A 22,826-nucleotide genomic window follows, 5' to 3' on the forward strand; every position below is an offset into this window, starting at 1 on the left:
GATTATCTTTTTACAAGACACTTCATTGAATAGGAATCAAAAGCTATCTGCCTGACTGATTTCTCCTTTTCCTTACAACCAAATCTCAATTCCATATCTTCTCATTGGTGAATACATAATCATTTTTAGAAGTGTTAGAATTCAGCCTGTGGAGTAGTTCACTTAGCGAATGATACTGCCACGCACAAAGGTCTATACGAAACAAAATAAGGTTGCACGCCCGAGGAGTGTAATTCTATGCATCCGTGTTGTATAAATTGAAAAACACAAATAAGCATAGACAAATCTATTTGTTCAATAATCGAGAAAAATTAATACGCGTTCGGTATCTTGTTTTCCGCTATCAAAAAGACAAAATTGGTTAAAACGATCGGGTATTTCGAAATGACGGTCATCTGTGTTAATAGTGGGCAGGGATGTCGTTTGTTAACTTCTGTTTAAAGTTCGCGTTAGCGCCGACCGGGAGGGCAAAGACAGTTGGGTTACTTTTTCGTCCTGCACCAATTGCAAACCAGCTGCGATTATCTGGCTGTTTACTGGATTTAATTGATTCCTAACTGTCTCCTTCATTTGTTGAACTAGTTGCCGAGCTTCTGAGCGTCCTGCGTTGAGCTCATGACTATGCTCGTTGCTATGTGAGATTATATCGCTCCCAGAAGTGATTAAAGTGTTCGCATTTATACGATCTCCATTTGCTGCAGCGCCAGTGTGTCGTTGTCTTCGTATCGCGTTTCTTTTAAAATTCATGGCCATCAAGAATAATCAGTGATTGGCCTTTTTGTGAGGTTCCCCAAGTAAAAGAATTCATTTTTGACTTATCAATGAGTTAAAGACTTATCAATGACAAAAACAGCCTAATTGTTGTGATAAACTTATTAAATAGTTTGAGATGGGTATGTGCCGCTGATCACCTGGCTGGACGTTGCACACTTCCTGACCTGCCCGAAGTGCACCACTGGTCTTCAGGTAGCGTGCCCGATCTTGACTCTGGCTCTCCCCTTCTGCCTTCGTTATCTCTACGTCTGGGTGAGACCCCTCCTACGTTAGGCATGCAATTGTTTGCCTCTTTCTTCTCGACCGTGTTTCTGGTTTTAGCTTTCAACCGTGTGCAGAACGGTCACACCCCTGTTGGATCTACTCACATGCTGCTGCTGGCTCGCGAGAAACCTGATCCACAATCACGACAAGAACTGCGGTCACGCAAGTTTAAACTCAACTCAAAGCTGTCGTTTTATAACATTTCTATGCTCCTTCTTTTATGCGCTGGTGATATTGAAAGTAATCCTGGCCCGGCTGTCGACCCTACTCAGTTGCTCAGATTTGTTAACGCCGCGGAGATCTTAGTCGGGTCGTCTGTGGCCATCTCGGACCTAACCTCCGGTATCTATGATGCTTCTATCCTCAAAGTTGACAACGATCGCTTCTTTGCTCACTTTCGTGGTTGGAATAAAAGCTATGACTCCTGGGTCAACCTTGATCAAATTTTCCGGCTCCCTGATGGTTATGTTCCGATAGGCCGGAATTCTCGCGGTCCTATTTGCCTTCTAGCGCCTCCTGTCTCCAGTCCTATCTCTGTCGCTTTAACGAGTTCTCCTTCTCGGGATGCTCCTGTTAGCTCTGGCCTCTCTCAAGGGATGTCAAGTATGACGATCTCGGCTGAGCTCGCCGAAAGCGCTGTGCCGGATCTTTCTGACGTCATGTCTTCCAGAGTTGACACTGTCCGGTTCGTTCCGATTTCTCTTCGTAACGAGTGGTCTGAGGTTGTTGGTCACGCCCTTGACAACTGCGCCACCGCTCCGGACAATCTGAAAAACTGGACTCGGTTGCTCATGCTCCCCAAATGTATCTTGAAAGCCCCTCGCCGCGGAGGCAAGTCTCACGCCGCTAATAACTGCAGAGACATTCGCCAAAGAATCAAGTCCTGGAAGGAGGGCAATATTTCGGACCTCTGGTCTAACGCTACCAAAGGACCTAAAGAGCGAACGAAGAAAAACAGCAAACCTTCTCCTGACTTTAATGTCCGCAGAGCCAAAGAGCTAGCAGGCCTCGGTCAGTTCGGCAGAGCAGCTAAAGCCCTGTGTTCCGATGGCCTCGTGTCCAAAAGTGACGAGTCGCTTAAGGACCTTCGCAGTCTTCATCCTTCCGCTGACCCTCCTGTCTTTTCTGGCCGGGATGAATCCCCTCTTGCCTACCAATTCGAATCTGAGTTCGTTCATAAGTCTCTCAAAGGTTTCCCGAGCGGCACTGCTGCCGGTCCTTCGCGCTGGTTCCCTGAGCACTTTGTTCACGCCGTTGAGTGCCCCACTCCTCAGACTGCTGCCAGAACGTTAGAGTCTCTCAACAGGGTTGTTAATATCCTCGCTGCCGGGCAAGCCCCTTCTAGTCTCTCTCCGTGGCTATGCAGCGCGAATCTCTTTGCCACCGCTAAACCCAAGGGTGGTGTCCGGCCTATTGCGGTCGGCGAAGTGCTCCGAAGGCTCACTGCTAAATGCCTTGCTAAAGCCGCCAACGCTGAAGCTCGTGATTTTCTGTGTCCTCACCAGCTTGGAGTCGCTACCAGCGGTGGCTCGGAAGCCATTGTCCACGCTACTAAAATGACAGTCAAAAAGTGCTCGGAACATGGTCACCAAGGCGTCTTAACAGTGGATTTTGAGAACGCTTTCAACACGCTAGACCGCACCGAGATCCTCCTTCAAGTTCGCAACCGTCTTCCCGGTCTCTCCGCCTTTGTTGAGTTTACCTACGGTCACCACAGTCATCTGCTGTTCGAGGATGTCATTCTCAACAGCGAGAAAGGAGTTCAACAGGGGGATCCGCTAGGGCCTCTCATTTTTGCGGTCACCCTGCACTCTCTAGTCGAATCTCTCAAGTCGGAAGTCCCCGGTCTCACCCTCAACTGCTGGTACCTTGATGATGGGATTTGTGCCGGCGACGAAGACTCCTTGCTCAAGGCTCTCGAACTCATCACTTCCAACTGCTTGCATCTCGGCCTCAAAGTCAAGCACAGTAAGTGTGAGTTGTGGGCCCCTGTGGAGTTCTCCTCCATCCCCGTCTCTATCCCGAGAGCAGCGTCTAATGGCTTCGAGCTTCTTGGCGCCCCCATTGGTGATACTGAGATCTCAGTTAAAGTCCTGGACAAACGCATCTCGAAGGCCACCAAATGTCTTGAAAAGTTACCTCTTCTTGATGACCCCCAGCTCTCACTTGGCATCACTCGCACTTGCCTTGCTGCTCCCAAGCTGACGTACTCTCTTCGGACTCAGCCGCCCTCTCAGCCTGTCGCAGCTTCCCTGCAAGTTTTTGATGAACTCCTCCGCGATGCCCTTTCTGTCATAGTTGGCTCACCTGTTCCTGATCTTGCCTGGTCCCAGTCTTCCCTGCCTATCAAAGATGGCGGACTTGGCGTCCGGCAAGCTCGCGACCAACACATCCCTGCCTTCCTAGGGTCTTCGTGTCAGTCAGCTCATTTGGTCTCGTTTCTAACCGAATGCGACATCACTGATACGCCGGAGTTCCTGCGTGCCTCGAACGACTTCCGTGAACAGTCTGGAAGCGTTAACACTCCCGGTTTTACTCAAGAAGCTTTCCAAGAGAAACTCGATAAGGCCACCTACAACGCTTTCTTCTCGTCACTTCCCGATTCCCGCGAGCAAGCTCGTCTTCAGTCGCTCTCTCTGCCTTACGCCGGCGCTTGGCTTACCGCAGTCCCCATTAAAGGTCTTGGCCTGCACCTGCTACCCGCTGAGTTCCAAGCTGCTGTCAGATACCGCCTTGGTCTTCCTGTGTTCGCGTCTGCTCGTAGGTGCCCCGCGTGTCCGTCTGGCATTCTGGACGTCCTCGGGGACCACGCTGTCGCTTGTGGGGGGAGTGGTGGCCGGATCTCCCGTCACGACAGACTACGGGACATTATTTTCAATGCTACCTCGGCTGCCTCTTTAGCCCCCATCAAGGAGCAACGGAACCTCATCCCTGGAGAACGGTCCAAACCCGGCGATATTTTAATCCCTACTTGGAGCGCTGGTCGCCCAGCTGCTTTCGACGTCACCGTGACATCCCCGCTGCAGTTATCTCTTCTCTCTCGTGCGGCGGAGACCCCCGGGGCGTCCCTGGAAGTTGCTGAGGACCGCAAATTTTCGAAACACGAGAAAAACTGTGAGGAACAAGGAATCAGTTTTTTCCCGTTAGCAGTCGAAACGCTCGGGGGTTGGTCCGCTTTAGCTATCAAAACCCTCAAGTCAGTTGCTATCCTCGCTGATGCCAGACGTTCTGGTTCACGTGACGCTCGTGTTGCCCCAGTTCGCCTTCTCCAGAGCCTCTCAGTGTGCCTCATGAGAGGAAACGCCACTATGATTGTCAGCCGGGCCATCTAGTCTTGTGCAGTTTATTACGTTTTTTGCATTCCCAATTCTGGTGCTCCTTTGTTCCTTTGCTGTTAGCGCAAATTAGTTTTCTTTTTTTTTCTTTTTTTTTGTTCAAGTAAATGTATTAATTAACTTTCGAAGAAAACGGAATATATAATAAAATATTTTCTAAAATTGGTCGCACCATAAGATCTTGAAATTACGTTAGGTTTGAAATCTATTGCGGCAACAATGTCAATGTTTTTGAGATAGTTAGAGGAGGAGCCTTACTTGAGAACTTGCTATACAGAAGTATGAGATTATCTTTTTACAAGACACTTCATTGAATAGGAATCAAAAGCTATCTGCCTGACTGATTTCTCCTTTTCCTTACAACCAAATCTCAATTCCATATCTTCTCATTGGTGAATACATAATCATTTTTAGAAGTGTTAGAATTCAGCCTGTGGAGTAGTTCACTTAGCGAATGATACTGCCACGCACAAAGGTTTATACGAAACAAAATAAGGTTGCACGCCCGAGGAGTGTAATTCTATGCATCCGTGTTGTATAGATTGAAAAACACAAATAAGCATAGACAAATCTATTTGTTCAATAATCGAGAAAAATTAATACGCGTTCGGTATCTTGTTTTCCGCTATCAAAAAGACAAAATTGCTTAAAACGATCGGGTATTTCGAAATGACGGTCATCTGTGTTAATAGTGGGCAGGGATGTCGTTTGTTTACTTCTGTTTTAAGTTCGCGTTAGCGCCGACCGGGAGGGCAAAGACAGTTGGGTTACTTTTTCGTCCTGCACCAATTGCAAACCAGCTGCGATTATCTGGCTGTTTACTGGATTTAATTGATTCCTAACTGTCTCCTTCATTTGTTGAACTAGTTGCCGAGCTTCTGAGCGTCCTGCGTTGAGCTCATGACTATGCTCGTTGCTATGTGAGATTATATCGCTCCCAGAAGTGATTAAAGTGTTCGCATTTATACGATCTCCATTTGCTGCAGCGCCAGTGTGTCGTTGTCTTCGTATCGCGTTTCTTTTAAAATTCATGGCCATCAAGAATAATCAGTGATTGGCCTTTTTGTGAGGTTCCCCAAGTAAAAGAATTCATTTTTGACTTATCAATGAGTTAAAGAGGGAGATAATGAATGCAGAGTGTATACATTTTCAATTGAGTTGTTCTAATTCAATGCCATATTAACACTAAATTAAACACATGTTAATCCCAACAATGAGTCCAGTTTAAATTTAGTTATCTTAAATTTGCATTGTTTTTTAATAGCGTGAACCTAATTGAGATATCATCACTCTAGATTTATTTCTGCTTACACTTTGATCATGATTTTTGTTCATAATGCGTGGGATTTTATGGTATGGGCGATTTTTATACAAGGGATCTTTTGGTATGGTATCTTTTGTCATGGGAGTTTTTGGTATGGTATCTTTTGTCCTGACACCCAATTGACATAAACAACAAAATAATGCCCGCCGCAGTCCTGCCAACGTGTTGCGAGCTTGCCAACAAAGAATAGGACTCTATTCTAAAATTAGAGCCGGTAATTGCCGCGAAGCGGTAACGCGTGCCCACCTGCGGCCTTAAACCGGACTGTTGTGAATCCAACTGTTTTTTTTTGTTCATTTCATGTTTTTTTGGAGCCTTTTGTTAGTTTACAATTTTTGAGCATACTGTATTTCAAATGCGCCTTCTCTTCGAACTTGTTTTTATGTTTGCTGTAAATTAACCAACTCCGATTTCAGTTTTTTCTTTTTCCGGCATTGAGAGTTTCGGGTGATTGTATACCGGCTTAGCGACGTCATTTTGTGCAGTATGGTGAGACCAAAGTTGTCGTCCAAAGTTTTCGTCCAAATGTTAAATTTCTGCACAACGTGGCGCTGTGCAACATTTGTCGGCTGTATTACAGCTTTGCAAGTTTCATTTTGTTGCTAATTTAACGTTCAAAGTGTGAAAAGACCCAGATTTTGTCAAGTAACCTTGAGCTGTGGTTGATTTGAAAGCAAAATTTTGATTGATTTTAATGATGTCTATCTTTTTTCTGAAAATTTCGAAAGTGGGCAGAATGCGCAGTATATTGTTAGTCAACCACAAATGACTGCGACTACTTTTCAGATTACTCGTGTTCTTCTGTCTCTCTGTATCTATCCTAGCCATGGGAGAACCCCAACTGAGCGACGAGGAAAAGAAACAAGTGGTACACTCTCTATTGTTGCAGACACCCCCTGGGGAATTCAATGAGACATTCAATGATGTTAGACTGTTGGTGGAGAATGACACTTTGTTGACCCAGTGTAGAAAGACATATATGGATTACTGGATGGAACAGCACACGCCTGTATGTCCAAAAACAAATTAGGGGGGGGGGGGGGGGTTGAGTGGGTTATCCAGGTTTCCACCCTCGCAAAATTAGAAGCTCAAACTGATTTATAATTGGACTCACTGTTCGTTTCTAAGTTTTGCCAGTGAATAGAAATATATATGTTTTCAATTTCATTTCAAATCTAGCGAAAAATGTCAATAAGTTTTCTTTTTTGTTATTACCCACTTGAATTACTTCAAGTAGATTTCATGTGGTCTAAACGAGTTTTTGAATGGGACTCATCAATAAATCTGGAGCATTCTTCTAACCGAGTTTTAAATTAAAAATACCCATTGTTATCTGATCTGCGCCGATTGAGCAGTCGAGAACGTTATATGCCTAGAAGCAACACACTTTTATTGGTATGTGTTTTCAGGTGAAAGTTGGAGACTCTGAGAAAGTAGCCCTGTCAAGAGAAGGACGCCAAACAGACGGGTCATTCTTGGCACCTCAAACACGCAAACTGTTCACATTTGACCCCATGCGACAGGAAGCGACGGTAGTGGGAGATGCCCCAGGAACCCCGGAACACGAGGCTTATCGGAAGGCTGTTGCGGAGAAGTTGCGGGAGTATATCACGAACCACTATCCAGAAGGCGAGAATTTGAAAGTTTTCCTTGATTTCCATCCAGCCTTAGTAACAAAAAAATATTGCCCCTTTGCACGGTTGTCTTACTATTATGGAACAGATTCCACTATTTATCGGGCTTTAATTTTTGAAGGGGGTTTAAAAGATGGTTAAAAATTGTTCATGAAGGCAGTTTTCAAGTGCGAAAAGCTCTAAAAATCTATTCACTAGTTGACATCGACATGTTTTATTCGGATCTTAGAGATAGAGAAATTTAAAGGGGGGGGGGGGTGAACTGGGAAAGGACTTTAAAAGTTATACCCACTGTTTCAGAGTAACCATTGATTTTATCAAGTTGTGTATAAGGACACAATGTTTTTGTAATTGTGGAATGAAGCCAAATGCCATTTTTGTCTTTCAACCTCCAAGGGCTCTTTTTCTGCTTTCCTTTTTCATAACCATCGGACAATTTGAACAAATAATTTTCTTGTAAAAACTCGCAAGTGGGGTGAAAGAGGAAAAAGAGTATAGTATTTTTCTGTGAAGTTGAAATTCCCTGAAACGAATTTACTGTTCGTTGGCAGTGTAGGTGTGGAAACAGTATTAGCGAGGACGAACCGGGAGAGTGGCTTGGCAGAGATTGTGATCGTGATTGAGTCGCACAAGTTCCAGAACCACAACTTCTTCACCGTCAACTGGCGGGAATTGTGGGTGGTGTCCATAGACCACACAGCTGGCACTGCAAACATGAAGGGCACAGCTAAAGTACAGGTGCGACAATTATTATTGGAGTTTGGTGTATTGATGTAATTAGCTGTAGTTAGCAAATGTAATGCAACCGGATGCTAGATTTGTTGCCACGTTAGAAACCTAATTCAGATATTTTCTAGCATAGAGAACTCAAAAAAAAGTATTTGATAGGAGGTCAGCCCTGAGTTCTCAACACTTAACAATTTTGCCGCTCGTTAAATGATTTTGATTGCTTTTTAACGGCGGTGATTGTGATCCTTGACATATGTCCTCAAAATCAAGGTCATTCCAGACAAATTTTTTTTGAATGTAGATATTTTAGGACCAAAACTGCATGATTTGAGCTGGTTTTACTCGCTGAAGAAATTTTTCATGAAACTGGAACGAGCTCAAAAGACTGATTAAAGACAGCGAATTTGACTGATACTCCATTTTTGTAAAGGAATATCCGTATTGAATCATGTGCGGGGGAGGGGGTGGAAAAGAGCCGTTAAATTAGTCTATTATCGATTGTTTGCGTGTGTAGGTGCACTACTACGAGGACGGAAATGTACAGAAGGTTTCTAAGAAGGACATGGAGTGCAGTGGCCTTAAATTCACAGACCAACTCAGTCTGGCTGAAGAAGTGGTGAGGAAACTCGAGGAAGTGACCAACAGGTTTGTGTTCAATGAAAGTAGACAGAATGTTTTTTTGTCCTTCCCTCACCTTACATAAGCAGCAGTTTTGTGATACGACGAGGCATTTTTAAAAAATTTAATATGAAGATCAAATTTGTTTGTATTTGCCTCTTTAGTCTGCCTTTTAATTTACTGGGGGACCAGTACATTCTATTAATTTCAAAGAAAACGTTTTTGTTTCTTGAGATACCTGAGAACAGACTTGTAGGTATTATGGGAGCCTTACAAAGAGTTTTTGTATATAGCTAGCTGCACCTGATATAAATGTCTGAAAACAAATTATTATGATTATCTTCTTTTTCATTATTAAATTTGAATGAATGTAGTAAAGGCGCTTCGATAGGTCGTGATACAAATTTTTCCAGGAAAATCTTTAAAGTTTTCACGCTTAAATTCAATTGTGTATGGTTTGATTACTTTCTTATTTAGTTCAAAATATTGAGTCGATGAACTTGGTGTTTTTTTCAGGTAAAGTGTTCTAATAACTACAGATGGGCCTGAATAGATATTTCTGCATTTATGAATGCACGTAGGCATATATAGGCTCTTTTTGAGTTAAATTGAAATTCTTCTGCTGAAAGTTAGGTACATTAGTGGACGAAATTAAACGAAAAATTTAAGTTTTTACTCTCGAAACCGTCTTTTTTTCGAAGTTTATATGGGATAACATTTGTTAGGATTTTCACCAAAATTTTTACCTTGATCTACTGCAAATAATATTAACTACATTCTCTGAAAGTTTCATTTTTGGATTTGAATCACTTACCAGTTTTTTTCCAAGTCTTAAAATGCCAGTAACTTGTATAAGAAATAATGTATTGTGTAAATCCAATATAAAGGCACAACGTCAATATCTGAATCTGAAAAGTGTTTATGCGTTAATATAATGATACTATCTAGCGAGTGAGTTGGCAGGTTGATTACATGTATAATTATGCGTGCACAAAATATTAAACGCAGTGAAATACAGTCTCACACACTGCACTCTTTCTGTTAAAGGAATGAATAACAGCGGAGTAGAAGCATGATTTGAATGAATACATTATAATCACACATCAGCTCAGATACAGATTGCATGCATGTTCATTGAGTTTTAGCACGTTGGGATAATCAATGAGAAGTTGAATACTGCTTAAACTCAATCGGATAAAATGCACAAATTATACAAGCATAAGTGAATAGACACAAGTTGGTATCAGTCAATATTGAAAGGTTTTACACGAACATCGCTAATTAAGGAACTGATTTAGCTGAACAGCATGAAATGCATAAATTATAACTACACAAATACATGCACGAATCACAAAATGGAAGGAAAATAGTAAATTGTTGCTAAATATCACCATATTTTCTGTTCTTTTCTCTCTTTCTCGGAATTACCAGACAATGACACACCGTCAGGTAGCTTGGAACTAGCCATAACGTCCAAAAGGAGCTCGGGAATAGCGGTTTTCTTGGTTAGGCAGTCCGCTAATTGCAATTTACCCTCCAACCAATACACAGCAGAAACATTTCCCTGCTCCAACAGCTCTTTTATCGAACTGATATCTACTCTGAGTCTTTTTTCATCCACCGTCTTATTAGAATACAATGCGTGGAACAAGGAAAGGCTATCAGTGAAAGCTAATATCGGAATTCTAACGTTCAGTATATGAAAAATAAGTTCCTGAACATATACTGCAGAGTCCAAAGCATCCTGTAGCGACAATGTTTCGGCAGTAAGTGTGCTTTTTGCAACTCTTTTGATCCTCTTTGAGCTCCAACAAAGAAAGTGACAATCTTTTGTATCTGAGTCGACCATAAAAACAATGTGACCTCCTTGAGACCCTCCGTCTTCCAGGTTCTGGAAACTTGCGTCAGCAAAAACTACCAGGAACCCAATCTTTAGAGCATTAGGAAACACCATTTTAATTTCACTATTGAACTTGAGTCTTCTCAGGAGCTTGTTGGCTTCATGTACATGCGACACTGCAGTCTTTTTACCTGCGCCTGATAAAGAATTTGCTCCGAAACATACATCAGGCCTAGTTTGACCGCCAAGCCATTGTAACTTGCCTAGGAGACCTCTGAGGTTTGCGACTTCTTCATCCAATAAAACCCGCGTTTTGTCACCAGTTACACTCATTTCATGCATGTTGTGAATAAAGTGTTCTTGAGACACATTTATAGCATTTTCGCTACAAGTGATTTTCAACCCAGTGAAAGTAAAATCTCTACAGTGCTTCCGTCCGATCTTGAATGTATTCTCAAGCGTCTTGATAATGGTATCATGGAACTCCTGGTCACCGGCATATATAAAATCGTCAACATGTATACCTATTATACCTCTGCAAGTAGAATTCTTTTTCCAGAGAAACAATGAAGGCTCAAATGGACAAGGTAAAAAATGGACTTTCAAAAGCTCTTCTTTAACGCGTAGATACCATTGCATGGATGCATCCTGCAAACCGTATACTGGTTTCTTGAGCTTCCATATTTCTTTCTCGGAGCAATACTCTCTAGGGGGTAAAACATAGATTTCTCTGTCAAGAGATTTACCTTGTAAAAAAGCAGTTTTAACATCAATCGTCGAGGGTGTCCACTTTTTCACCGAACAAATCGATAGAAAAACTTTAACTGATTCCCTAGCAATCACGGGTGACTCTCTTTCCGGCTTTTCAAGGTCTTCATTGTACCCTTTAACAACTAAACGGGCTTTGGGTATAAGTTCTGATCGACCATGTGTTTTTTTCATTGTCAATATCCAACGAGTGCGCATTTTTTTCTGACCAGTGTCTGGTACAACACTATAGACATCGTTAGTTTTCCAGCTCATAATTTCATTGTCTTTTGCATTCTGGAAAACTGTGCTCTGCAAATCAGTTAGAAAAATTTCACTGTCCTCGATAGGTTCCCATGATTCAACGTCTTTTTCTAGGTCCAGACAAGCTTGCTGGCCCTGAGCCCATTCAGGTGACTCATATTCGATGTTATATGAGTTTTTATACTTTCCCGTCGCCTTACCAGCTCGAGAAAGAATTTTTGCCACAAAATCCTGCTCTTCAAAGCCATTTTTATTGCTCCTACAGCATATTCTTGAGTTGATTTTCGGTGGTTTTCCCAAATTCTGATGCGATATCACTTCTGAGCTCTGGTTCTCGTCGTCATGACTTTCAGGTTTGATCAACGGTGCATATCCAATATTGTCGCTACTTTCTTCCTCACCCATTGAATTCTTTTCAGCGGAGAGTGTTTCGGCATCGTTTGACTCTCTAATATTCAGCTTTTCAACAACTGGCGTTTCAATTCTATCGCAGGTTGACTCTGTAGTTTTCGGAACTTTATCACCACTGTACTCCTCTTCTGAATGACCAACTTGAACTTGATTCTGAGAAGAAGTTACGCTGTCAGGTGGAGGACAATGGACGTTGTGTGGAGAAACGTCAACTGAATTTTCTAGTAGAACATCGGTTTCATGAGCTCTGACTACAGCTGACCCATGACGAAGGAAAATTACTTTACCATCTTTTCCAATTACACGAGCGGGCCCTTTCCAATTACGGCTCTGTTGACGCCTGTAGTACACAATATCGCCACATTCACAGCTAGTACTACCTCGTACGTTATGCCTTAAAGCTCTACGGATTCTTTCGGATGCTTCTGCTTCTGCGAAGCATGATTTGGTCCTGTTGAATAAAGCGAGCAGGTTCTCAACATAATTATGAACACCTTCTCTCTCATTCAAAGCCGGCAGCTTGCAACTGATGACAGAAGGGCCTATTGGGTTTCGTCCGAGCATGATCTGGGAAGGAGTAAAACCATGATTATTGAACTGATTGTTTTTTGCACAGCAAGCCAAGGATAACTTTGTGTTAACGTCGAACGAAGGATACTCCTTAGAAACCTTATTGAAAATTTCTGTCAAAGTTCTATTGTGACGTTCGCACAAGCCGTTGCTGAACGGTGAGTAAGCTGCTGTTGTCATGAGTGAGAAACTGAATGCTTCTGCAAATGTTGCCAACTGCTCATTAGCAAATTCCCCGCCATTGTCAGTGAGGATACTTTTCGAAGGTGGTCCAAATATTGAAATCCAAGAATTTACTAGACCACCGATTATAACTTCAGCCTTTTTTGATCTGATAGCAACCGCCACACTGAATCTGCTGAACAGACAAATAATATGAAGATACCACAAATTTGTATCAAGTTGATGAAGATCCATGGCAATGACTTCATTCGGTTCACTTGCCAAAGGCAGTGATACAATCGGTTTTCTTCTCGGCAGAGCCGTCTTCTTGCACACTTCGCATTCCCCAATGACTCGCTGAACATCTTCTATGACAAATTTGGCATTTGCACACTTCAATAACTTACTCAAAGAGTTGAGACTACAGTGCCCAAACTGTATGTGAAGTTTTCTCAGTTCCTTCGAAGTCAAGATGTCGTTTTCATGCTCTGATATGAACGCAGTACTCACCAAATCACCAGGTGGTAATAGGGGCAAAATGTAATGTCCTGAAGACGTTGTTTTCAGCTTCACCTTTTTACCAAATATCAGTAAAGAGTCGTTATTCGTGTCAATTACTGCACCAGCCTTTTTCAATGCTGCCTTGCTCATTAAAAGTGGTAAATCACTGGATACCACATCGGCTGCCAGAGTACATAAGCGACCAGCAATTTCAATAGGTAAAACTACTTTAAAATCTGCAGATTGTTTCTTCATGTCTCCGAACATAATGCTTGTGTTTGAATCTTGCAAAACTACTAATTTCCGCTTTTTTTCGGGCAGACAGTGAAGATAACGATCAAGCCATGTTTGTCCACAAATACTTCCGGTACAAGCAGTATCCAAAATGGCAAAATTAAACGCTTCTTTCAATAGACGAGAGCCTGCAATCAAAGCGATAGTTATAAGCGATTCCTCGGGGCTGGGATCATCTGCTATATCAGTAGCTTCTGACAAATTAACTTCGCTGTTCTTTTTTCTTGTGGAGTCAGGACAGGAACCAGCATAATGGAAAATGGAACCGCATACTATACATCTCGTCACTTTGCCATCTTTTCCAATGGGATTTTTCTTTTTCGAGACACTGCTTTTACTGAACTTACTTTTGCCCCAGTTTTTTCCGGGGCCCTTAGTAGCAACAAATACTTCAGTTTTCACAGTTGTACTACTCGCACTTTCTCCATCGTTAACAAAACTAAGGGAACCAAATATTCGCTTGAGAGAAGATTGAATTTTCGGATACTCAAGTGCAGAAGCAGAGCTTAGAACCATTTGTTTCTCTCGTTGATCAAGACCAGCGCTCTCAAGGAGTTTGCATCCTCTCACGTTCACAGGAAGTTCCATGTCGTACGTTTTCATTTCATTGTATCGCTTTTCAAACTCTATGATATAATCACACATGGATTGATCTGGCATCCTCTGGAAACCCTCGAACTTCTTGTACGCGTCAAAAGCAAGATCACATGCTTCTTTCTTGAAATGTTTGTCCAGTTCTGCCAGGAGTATGGACATTCCATCGTCAGTATTCAACTCATTCAAATTCATGGATATTGCAATATCTCTGAGCGAACCTTTTAGTGACAAGGCTACTGCTGCAGCTTGTTTGTCTTTTTTTAAATCTGTGACATGCTGCCAAAGGGTGACTTCTCGTCGCCATACTTCGTACGTCTTCCCGACGAACTCTGGAGGTGTCTTGTAGCTCGTCATTGCACTCCTGCTACCATTGTTAAAGTAACTTGTATAAGAAATAATGTATTGTGTAAATCCAATATAAAGGCACAACGTCAATATCTGAATCTGAAAAGTGTTTATGCGTTAATATAATGATACTATCTAGCGAGTGAGTTGGCAGGTTGATTACATGTATAATTATGCGTGCACAAAATATTAAACGCAGTGAAATACAGTCTCACATCGAAACCGTCTTTTTTTCGAAGTTTATATGGGATAACATTTGTTAGGATTTTCACCAAAATTTTTACCTCGATCTACTGCAAATAATATTAACTACATTCTCTGAAAGTTTCATTTTTGGATTTGAATCACTTACCAGTTTTTTTCCAAGTCTTAAAATGCCAGTTTTCACCATTTGCAATAGGTTTTTCCAACGGTGTGAAAGTATAAAAAACATTAGAGCTTGGGAAAGTTATCAGACTGAACAATGAAATTTACTCCTTTAAAATGTTTCACATCGCGTGATCAGTTTTTAATACTCCGCTTATTCAAAAAAGTGTTCACTCCCATAGAAACCTCATGACAAATAGTGAAAACTGTCTTTTTCAGACCTGAAAAAAAAACGGTAATTGATTCAAATCAAAAGTTGAAACTTTCAGAGAGTGTATTTTAGATCTTTTGCTGCAGGTCGATGAAAAAGTTTTGGTGAAATGCATAATAAATGTAAACCAGAATGGTCCTCTAAAAAAGGCATTTTAGAGAGTAAGAACCTAAATTTGCGCTTAATTTTGTCTACTAGTGTAAATTCCACTCTCCAAATACGAACGTGTAAATGGCGCATAAAAAGCTTGAACGGAAGTGGAGTTTAGTTTTTTTGATTTCTAAGCGGAATAAAAACTTTACCTATTGATTCAATGTTCTCAAATTGAGTTAATTTGATCAATAAAAGTGGCAAACATAAAATGTTCTATATTTTCAAAGAGCTTTAAGTGCATCTTTTTTTTTCATTGTTTTTAGTCTGTACTTGTGTTCATTGACCCTTTTCCAACTGTCGGTCGACTATGTTCCTTTGTGGACGAGGAGAGAAATTTATTGCTCGTTTGGGGGGGGGGACCAGTACATTCTATTAATTTCAAAAAAAACGTTTTTGTTTCTTGAGATACCTGAGAACAGACTTGTAGGTATTATGGGAGCCTTACAAAGAGTTTTTGTATATAGCTAGCTGCACATGGTATAAATGTCTGAAAACAAATGGTATAAATGTCTGTAGACAGGATGTTTTTTTCCTTCCCTCCTCTCATATAAGCAGCAGTTCTGAGATACGACGAGGCATTTTTGAAAAATTTAGTATGAAGATCAAATTTGTTTGTCATTGCCTCTTTAGTCCGACTGCGACTCTTACTTTTCATTATAATCGGACGTGAACAAAATTTTTTTTCCTTACTACTTGCAATTGGGGGGGGGACCAGTACATTCTATTAATTTCAAAGAAAACGTTTTTGTTTCTTGAGATACCTGAGAACAGACTTGTAGGTTTTATGGGAGCCTTACAAAGAGTTTTTGTATATAGCTAGCTGCACATGGTATAAATGTCTGAAAACAAATTATTATGATTATCATCTTTTTCATTATTAAATTTGAATGAATGTAGTAAAGGCGCTTCGATAGGTCGTGATACAAGTTTTTCCAGGAAAATCTTTAAAGTTTTCACGCTTAATTCAATTGTGTATGGTTTGATTACTTTCTTATTTAGTTCAAAATATTGAGTCGATGAACTTGGTGTTTTTTTCAGGTAAAGTGTTCTAATAACTACAGATGGGCCTCAATAGGTATTTCTGCATTTATGAATGCACGTAGGCATATATAGGCTCTTTTTGAGTTAAATTGAAATTCTTCTGCTGAAAGTTAGGTACATTAGTGGAAGAAATTAAACGAAAAATTTAAGTTTTTACTCTCGAAACCGTCTTTTTTTCGAAGTCTATATGGGATAACATTTGTTAGGATTTTCACCAAAATTTTTACCTTGATCTACTGCAAATAATATTAACTACATTCTCTGAAAGTTTCATTTTTGGATTTGAATCACTTACCAGTTTTTTTCCAAGTCTTAAAATGCCAGTTTTCACCATTTGCAATAGGTTTTTCCAACGGTGTGAAAGTATAAAAAACCTTAGAGCTTGGGAAAGTTATCAGACTGAACAATGAAATTTACTCCTTTAAAATGTTTCACATCGCATGATCAGTTTTTAATACTCCGCTTATTCAAAAAAGTGTTCACTCCCATAGAAACCTCATGACAAATAGTGAAAACTGTCTTTTTCAGACCTGAAAAAAACCGGTAATGGATTCAAATCAAAAGTTGAAACTTTCAGAGAGTGTATTTTAGATCTTTTGCTGCAGGTCGATGAAAAAGTTTCGATGAAATGCATAATAAATGTAAACCAGAATGGTCCTCTAAAAAAGGCATTTTAGAGAGTAAGAACCTAAATTTGCGCTTAATTTTGTCCACTAGTGTAAATTCCACTCTCCAAATACGAACGTGTAAATGGCGCATAAAAAGCTTGAACGGAAGTGGAGTTTAGTTTTTTTGATTTCTCAGCGGAATAAAAACTTTACCTATTGATTCAATGTTCTCAAATTGAGTTAATTTGATCAATAAAAGTGGCAAACATAAAATGTTCTATATTTTCAAAGAGCTTTAAGTGCATCTTTTTTTTTCATTGTTTTTAGTCTGTACTTGTGTTCATTGACCCTTTTCCAACTGTCGGTCGACTATGTTCCTTTGTGGACGAGGAGAGAAATTTATTGCTCGTTTTGCTATCAATTTCTCTTATGATTAAGTCATCACTTTTCCGTCTGTAATGAGATAAGATGACATTGGGACAAGTTTGAGTTATATAAAGTCCGTAGTTCCTTCTGGGGAACTGCTGCTTTTGACCTTGAGATCGATATATTGTCTGGCGCACACTGAAACAAAAGAATGCAGTTTATTTAGTATTTTGAACGATACAGTTGCCTTTGAATTGAAACATATTTAACCTCGTGTCTTCACACCTACTTCAGTGTTGCTGTTGTTTAGGTACCAGATGGCCATCAACGAAATCTACGGAGTGTTCCAGACTATCACGTTCAAATCACTGAGGAGAGCATTGCCAGTGACTCATTCCAAAATGAACTGGGAACAGATTGCCTCGTACAAGATAGGAGCCGAGCTGAAGAACCAATAGAGGGAGAGAGAAAGAGCGATGTAATAAATGAATGACACATATGTCTGATCAACTTACGTTGCAAAATTGAGCTCTCGTTTCTTTTTGCCTTAAACTGTCCAAAATGTTGAAAGCATCCCGCTTGAATGATAAAAAGCGAGAGTTCAGCTATGTTTAGAAAAACTTATTTGCTCTCAGCCAATCAGGAGCGAGCATTTCAAACTCCGTTTTCTTTTTTGGGCTCTTTAAAAATAATCAAGGGAACTTTTTATTTACCCCCAACCCCCTAGTGAAAAAAGGGAAGATTTTAAAATAGTTTCACAGTTCACATAAGCTCAAGTGTTGTTTTACTGCTTATAGTGCCATGTATTAATAATTGGGCTTGGAAATTGAAAAATTTATATGGGGTCCCAAAACGAAATGTAATTGAGGAACAATCTAGAAACATATGTGTCGATTAGCATATCCATGCTTGCTCTAAAACTGAAAGATTTAGATATGTTTGCCGAATTACGTTGTTGCAAATCGAATGACGAATAAATAATGAGGTTGTTATTTATACTCTTTTAATGCAAAAAAAATTGCTTAAAACCTCAAAAGATCCCATCATTTAAATTGTTAATTTTCTGTAGGCGAAATATTGGGCAATTTGTCTATCTGCACGCTTAATTGCTGTATTTAGCACATGCTAATTGACAGAAATGCTAATCGATTGGTCGCGTATCGCATTGAAGTTTTTCTGTTAGTTCCGGACAAATTTGAGGAGCTCTCTTAAATAAAATTAATTTATAAAATGAACACAGTGGTATGTTCTTTGACGCAGTTAAGAAAAGCCAACGTATTTGAGATGCTGGCTCTTTTTACAAAAAATTAATTTAGGGCACTTCGGAAAGTCATCGTCTATTAGAATGGATAGCAAATTCATAGCAACTGAAATCAATTTTTATCATATTAGCTTCTCGTAGAAATTATAAATTATATAAATATTTTGTGTGAATTGAAGGTTGAACGGTTTATGTCGAATTAGAGAAGCTAATTGATGGTGTCAACTATAGTTTTTAATGTATGATAATCTCTGTAATTTATGTCTGCCAAATTCTGATAAATTTGTTGTCTGATTGTGTAGTAAAGAGTGGAACTTTTAGGATCTTCTTAATCTTCTATATCTTCCTTTGGTAATTAGTTACGAATATTTTGTCCTCTATAAAAAGACTAATTCAACGGCTGAACATATAAAAATTGAATTTTTTTAAACGAATCTTCCATTTTTTGAATACTGGCGAAATTGTTTACAAGATCCTAAGTTAACTTATGTATAGATTGTTTCTCAAAATGGTTATTTGCTTACATTTGTTATATGGCAAAAATATATATTTTTTCAATTCATTTGTTTATACTGCTGTTTTCTGAATAACTTAAAAGAAGAAGAACACAATTTTAAGTGTTTGTTTCATGTGGAGTAGTTTTAAAAGAAGGAGAATAAATTTGCGTGTTGAAGTGTAAAAGAACGAAATAATTTTCACTTATTTGAGTCTTGGTGCTTTTTTTCAGGAAAAGTCTTGATATTTGTTCACGCTCAAATTGTGTTTTTTCGCGATTTGACTAGTTTTTTTTTTCAAGTTTACTTAATTTATTATGTTAAAAAGCAGGCAAAATCCAATATCGAGCAGCAAAAGTGTAGAAAAAACCCTCGATCAAAGAGCTCGAAGGCTAATTATTTTTTTCTCGGAAGTTCAAAACTTGAAGTTAAAAAAACAAGTCCGTTTTTTTGTTTCCTTGCCTTCTGGAACCTGATCTAAACTACATTTTATGATTGGATAAATTAAATGTTTTACCAATGTAAAGTATTTAATATTAACCAATCATGATCCATCTAACTAACAACCCACTTATTTGTAAGTGCTGAAGTTACTTGTAATTTCAGCACCAGAGAGATTTGAATTTAACTTAGAAATTAGTTGGACTCTCCCGAGCACTTCAGCAGCCGCAATAAACCAGTATACCCTAGATCTATTGAGCCTAGCAGAGACTAGTTAAACAACCTGAGACTAGATAGTATAAGAGTAAGATTAGGATCGGTATTAGACTAAGAAGTTGCACGAATCTATCCGGCCGAAAATAAGATAGCGTGACGAGCAGACGGTGTACCCTATCCGAAATTACTCTATGAGTTATACACTTCGGTCCTAACTCATCTGGTGCGACCATAAGTCTCGAACAAGACCTTAATAGATTAGATTTAACCAAAATAGATTAGAAATTAGACAAAAACATTTACAAAAATGTTATACGACAATAATTTAATTGAAATGTCTCTCCGACTCAATAGATCAGAGCCAATATTCCGAACCATAACAGAACTACCCGGAATTGGAAGAAGACCTCGAACCAAAGACGACATACGACAAAGTAGAAACTTGCCGTATAGTTATATGATAGTTCGGCAAAAGCCAGAACAAACTTTTATATTTCGAATACTACTTGCAATGAATTTAGATTTCCATTTGCAAACATAAAACCTTGAAGTTACTCTTCAAAATCATTTCAGGCGCTAAACAAATTTATTAATATACAATAACGATTGATAAAAAGATCTAAGATCGTTTTCCTAAAACTCTGCAGTATTATACAAAACATGTTTGAAAAATATTTATTGGAAAATAAAAATAAAAATTAGTAGCATGACAATAAATGGTTAGTAATCATAAATCATCCTGTTGTTCCAGCTTCATCATCTAAAACATAACAGCAATCATAAACCCACTAATATCATCAAAACACTAAATCTTTCCTTTACACACATTTAAAATTTTATTAAAACTTAAATTCACTTAATTTTAATACCAGATCATCAAGGCTTATCCTTGGATCTTAAATCATTTTCTACTTAATTAAATTTCAAATTTGATCATCAAGGCTTATCCTTGGATCAAACAGAACAACTTTGTTCTCCCCCACCCACTTAATTAGTGTCTAACGACCTCAAACGTCGATTCACTACCCAACCCTTTCTAAAGACCTAAGACTAATAGAAATTTTTAAACAAAACTAATCATTCAAATTAGGATAAACAGTGAAGAACTTCGGTTATTCATCCTTCACTTGACCCCCCCTCTTACCAGACCCAGGATAAATCTTAGACTTAGTAAGTTTAAAATAGTATCTAACGAACTACTCGCGTTCTAATTATACCTGAACCTTGTGGATCGATTTACTATTCTCCAACCCTTGAACACAATCACTACCCCTAAGTAAGATTAAGTAAGTTAACACCTTAACTTATACTAGCCACGAGAAAGTAAAAAATCATTCTTCGGAATCGATATACTTTTCTCTCCAACCCTGAACAAACAGACCCAGGTTAAGCTAACCAAAAAATCGTAAGAACTAACAGTTTAGGAAAATAGAAATCATTTAACAACCCTTTGCATCCGTCATTCTAAACCTTATGTCATTTAAAAACCTAGGAAATAAACAAACAATCGTTTTACACAATTGTGAAATAGATAACAAAAAATACGACCTTGTAATCACACCTCATACACAAACAGTTGGATACATTCGAACAAAACGACAAACACTAAAGAGAAAAATAATAACTAAACAAAGACAAATAACACGAAAAAGATTTTCAAAAAATCGAAACGCATTTTCAGAATCAGAAACTAACAGTTTAGACGAACTTTACAAACTAAAAGAATCAATAGATAAAAATTGCCCAATTCACGATCAATTATATTTCTCTGACTCAGAAACAACTTCAAATTCATCACAAAGAGGAAAAAGAAGAATAAAAAAGCAGTACAAACACAAACCAGTACATTTATACAATTGGAATCAACCAATTCGACACATTAATAATTACATATTAACAGTAATCGAACGAAAAAATGAGTTCAACGCACACCCCAGGTGAAGAAACTCCAGATGATGATGAAATCTTTCCTTTTATAGTAGACGCAGATACTGATAGAGGACAACTTATATTTTGTCAAAATTTACTCGTAAATTTATTTGAACCCGGAATCAGTCCATGTAAAACAGAGTTCCCCGATGTAAAAATTAAAAGACAAATCATAGATCACTATCTAAAAGATATATGCAACATAACACAACAGTATGGAATCTACTCCATAGAATTCACCTCACCAAACCATAATAATAGAAAATATACAATTCAAACAGACGATCTTGATTTAGAATTTTCAAAAGTTTTTTCAGAATATATAAAAAGCATCCAATATCATAACTCACAAAGAGCAAACTCCATATTCACCAATGAAGTTTTCGCAATAATATATAGTTATATTTCGATATTAGAAAACGAAATCCCAATAACAAATGTCTCACCAAAAGAAACATCTAAACATTTAAGAGTACGACATGAAATCACACTACTCTCTAGTTATTTAAACATCATTAAAGAAAATTTCACGAAAGACGACGTTTCACAACATACAAAACACGATCTACAAAAAATTTTGGCATGGTTCATAATAGATTATTTCACACACAATATTGATTTAATTGCACAAGCAAGAAAAAATTTTAGACCCCAAAATTCGAACGATGATACCGCTATCACAGAACAATCAGATTATGTTTGGGACCCCGAATGGTCTCATCCCGCATTTATAAGCTTTCCACAATCAATCTCAAGTCAAGCAATAGGTACAATATCTTACATAAGAGATTATGTAAGAGTAATACCATTAACAATTGATGCAACACCATTAAACTATAATACATTTTTACCCGATACACAAAATAATAGTTTAAACTCTACAGTTATACACAATGAAAACCTCAATGGAACTAGGAATCTTACTCAACAAGATATCCAGACACCATCACACTTCATAAATGAAGAAATTGTACACACAACAACTACACAACAAAGTATTTCACCAATACGCCCAAATTTAACAACACCAAGAAATACAAATCCTTCACAAACACAGGTAACCTTACAATCAACCGTTAAACCTTCGGTTACCCCTAAATATTCACATATGGATTACCAAACATACAGACCCATGACAATACCACCAAAAACACGCAAAACATTCACTAGAAACAACTTTGCAGACCATAATTATAATTATACACATCCATCAAAAACATATAATCAACCACAAAGAAATTTTAACCAATATACAAGATCTCGAAATTGGGATAACCCAATGGCCCAACCTAATTCAACAAATTTCCAAACAAATCCTCCACGGGATCACA

The 22,826-nt window shown here is 38.9% G+C and overlaps 1 protein-coding gene across 1 annotated transcript; it reads left to right on the plus strand.

Annotated features, from left to right (window-relative positions):
• Positions 1 to 865: 865 nt before the first annotated feature.
• Positions 866 to 18,820, plus strand: LOC134855187 (F-actin-capping protein subunit alpha-2-like). Its single transcript, XM_063871628.1, has 6 exons — positions 866 to 881; positions 6,482 to 6,706; positions 7,107 to 7,326; positions 7,888 to 8,069; positions 8,575 to 8,705; positions 17,465 to 18,820. Exons 2-6 carry the CDS (start codon positions 6,524 to 6,526, stop codon positions 17,610 to 17,612), a joined length of 864 nt encoding a protein of 287 aa, XP_063727698.1. The 5' UTR covers positions 866 to 881; positions 6,482 to 6,523; the 3' UTR covers positions 17,613 to 18,820.
• The last annotated feature ends 4,006 nt before the right edge of the window (positions 18,821 to 22,826 follow it).

The sequence above is a fragment of the Symsagittifera roscoffensis genome, chromosome 10, assembly GCF_963678635.1.
Source record: "Symsagittifera roscoffensis chromosome 10, txSymRosc1.1, whole genome shotgun sequence".
NCBI classification, from domain to species: domain Eukaryota; kingdom Metazoa; phylum Xenacoelomorpha; order Acoela; family Convolutidae; genus Symsagittifera; species Symsagittifera roscoffensis.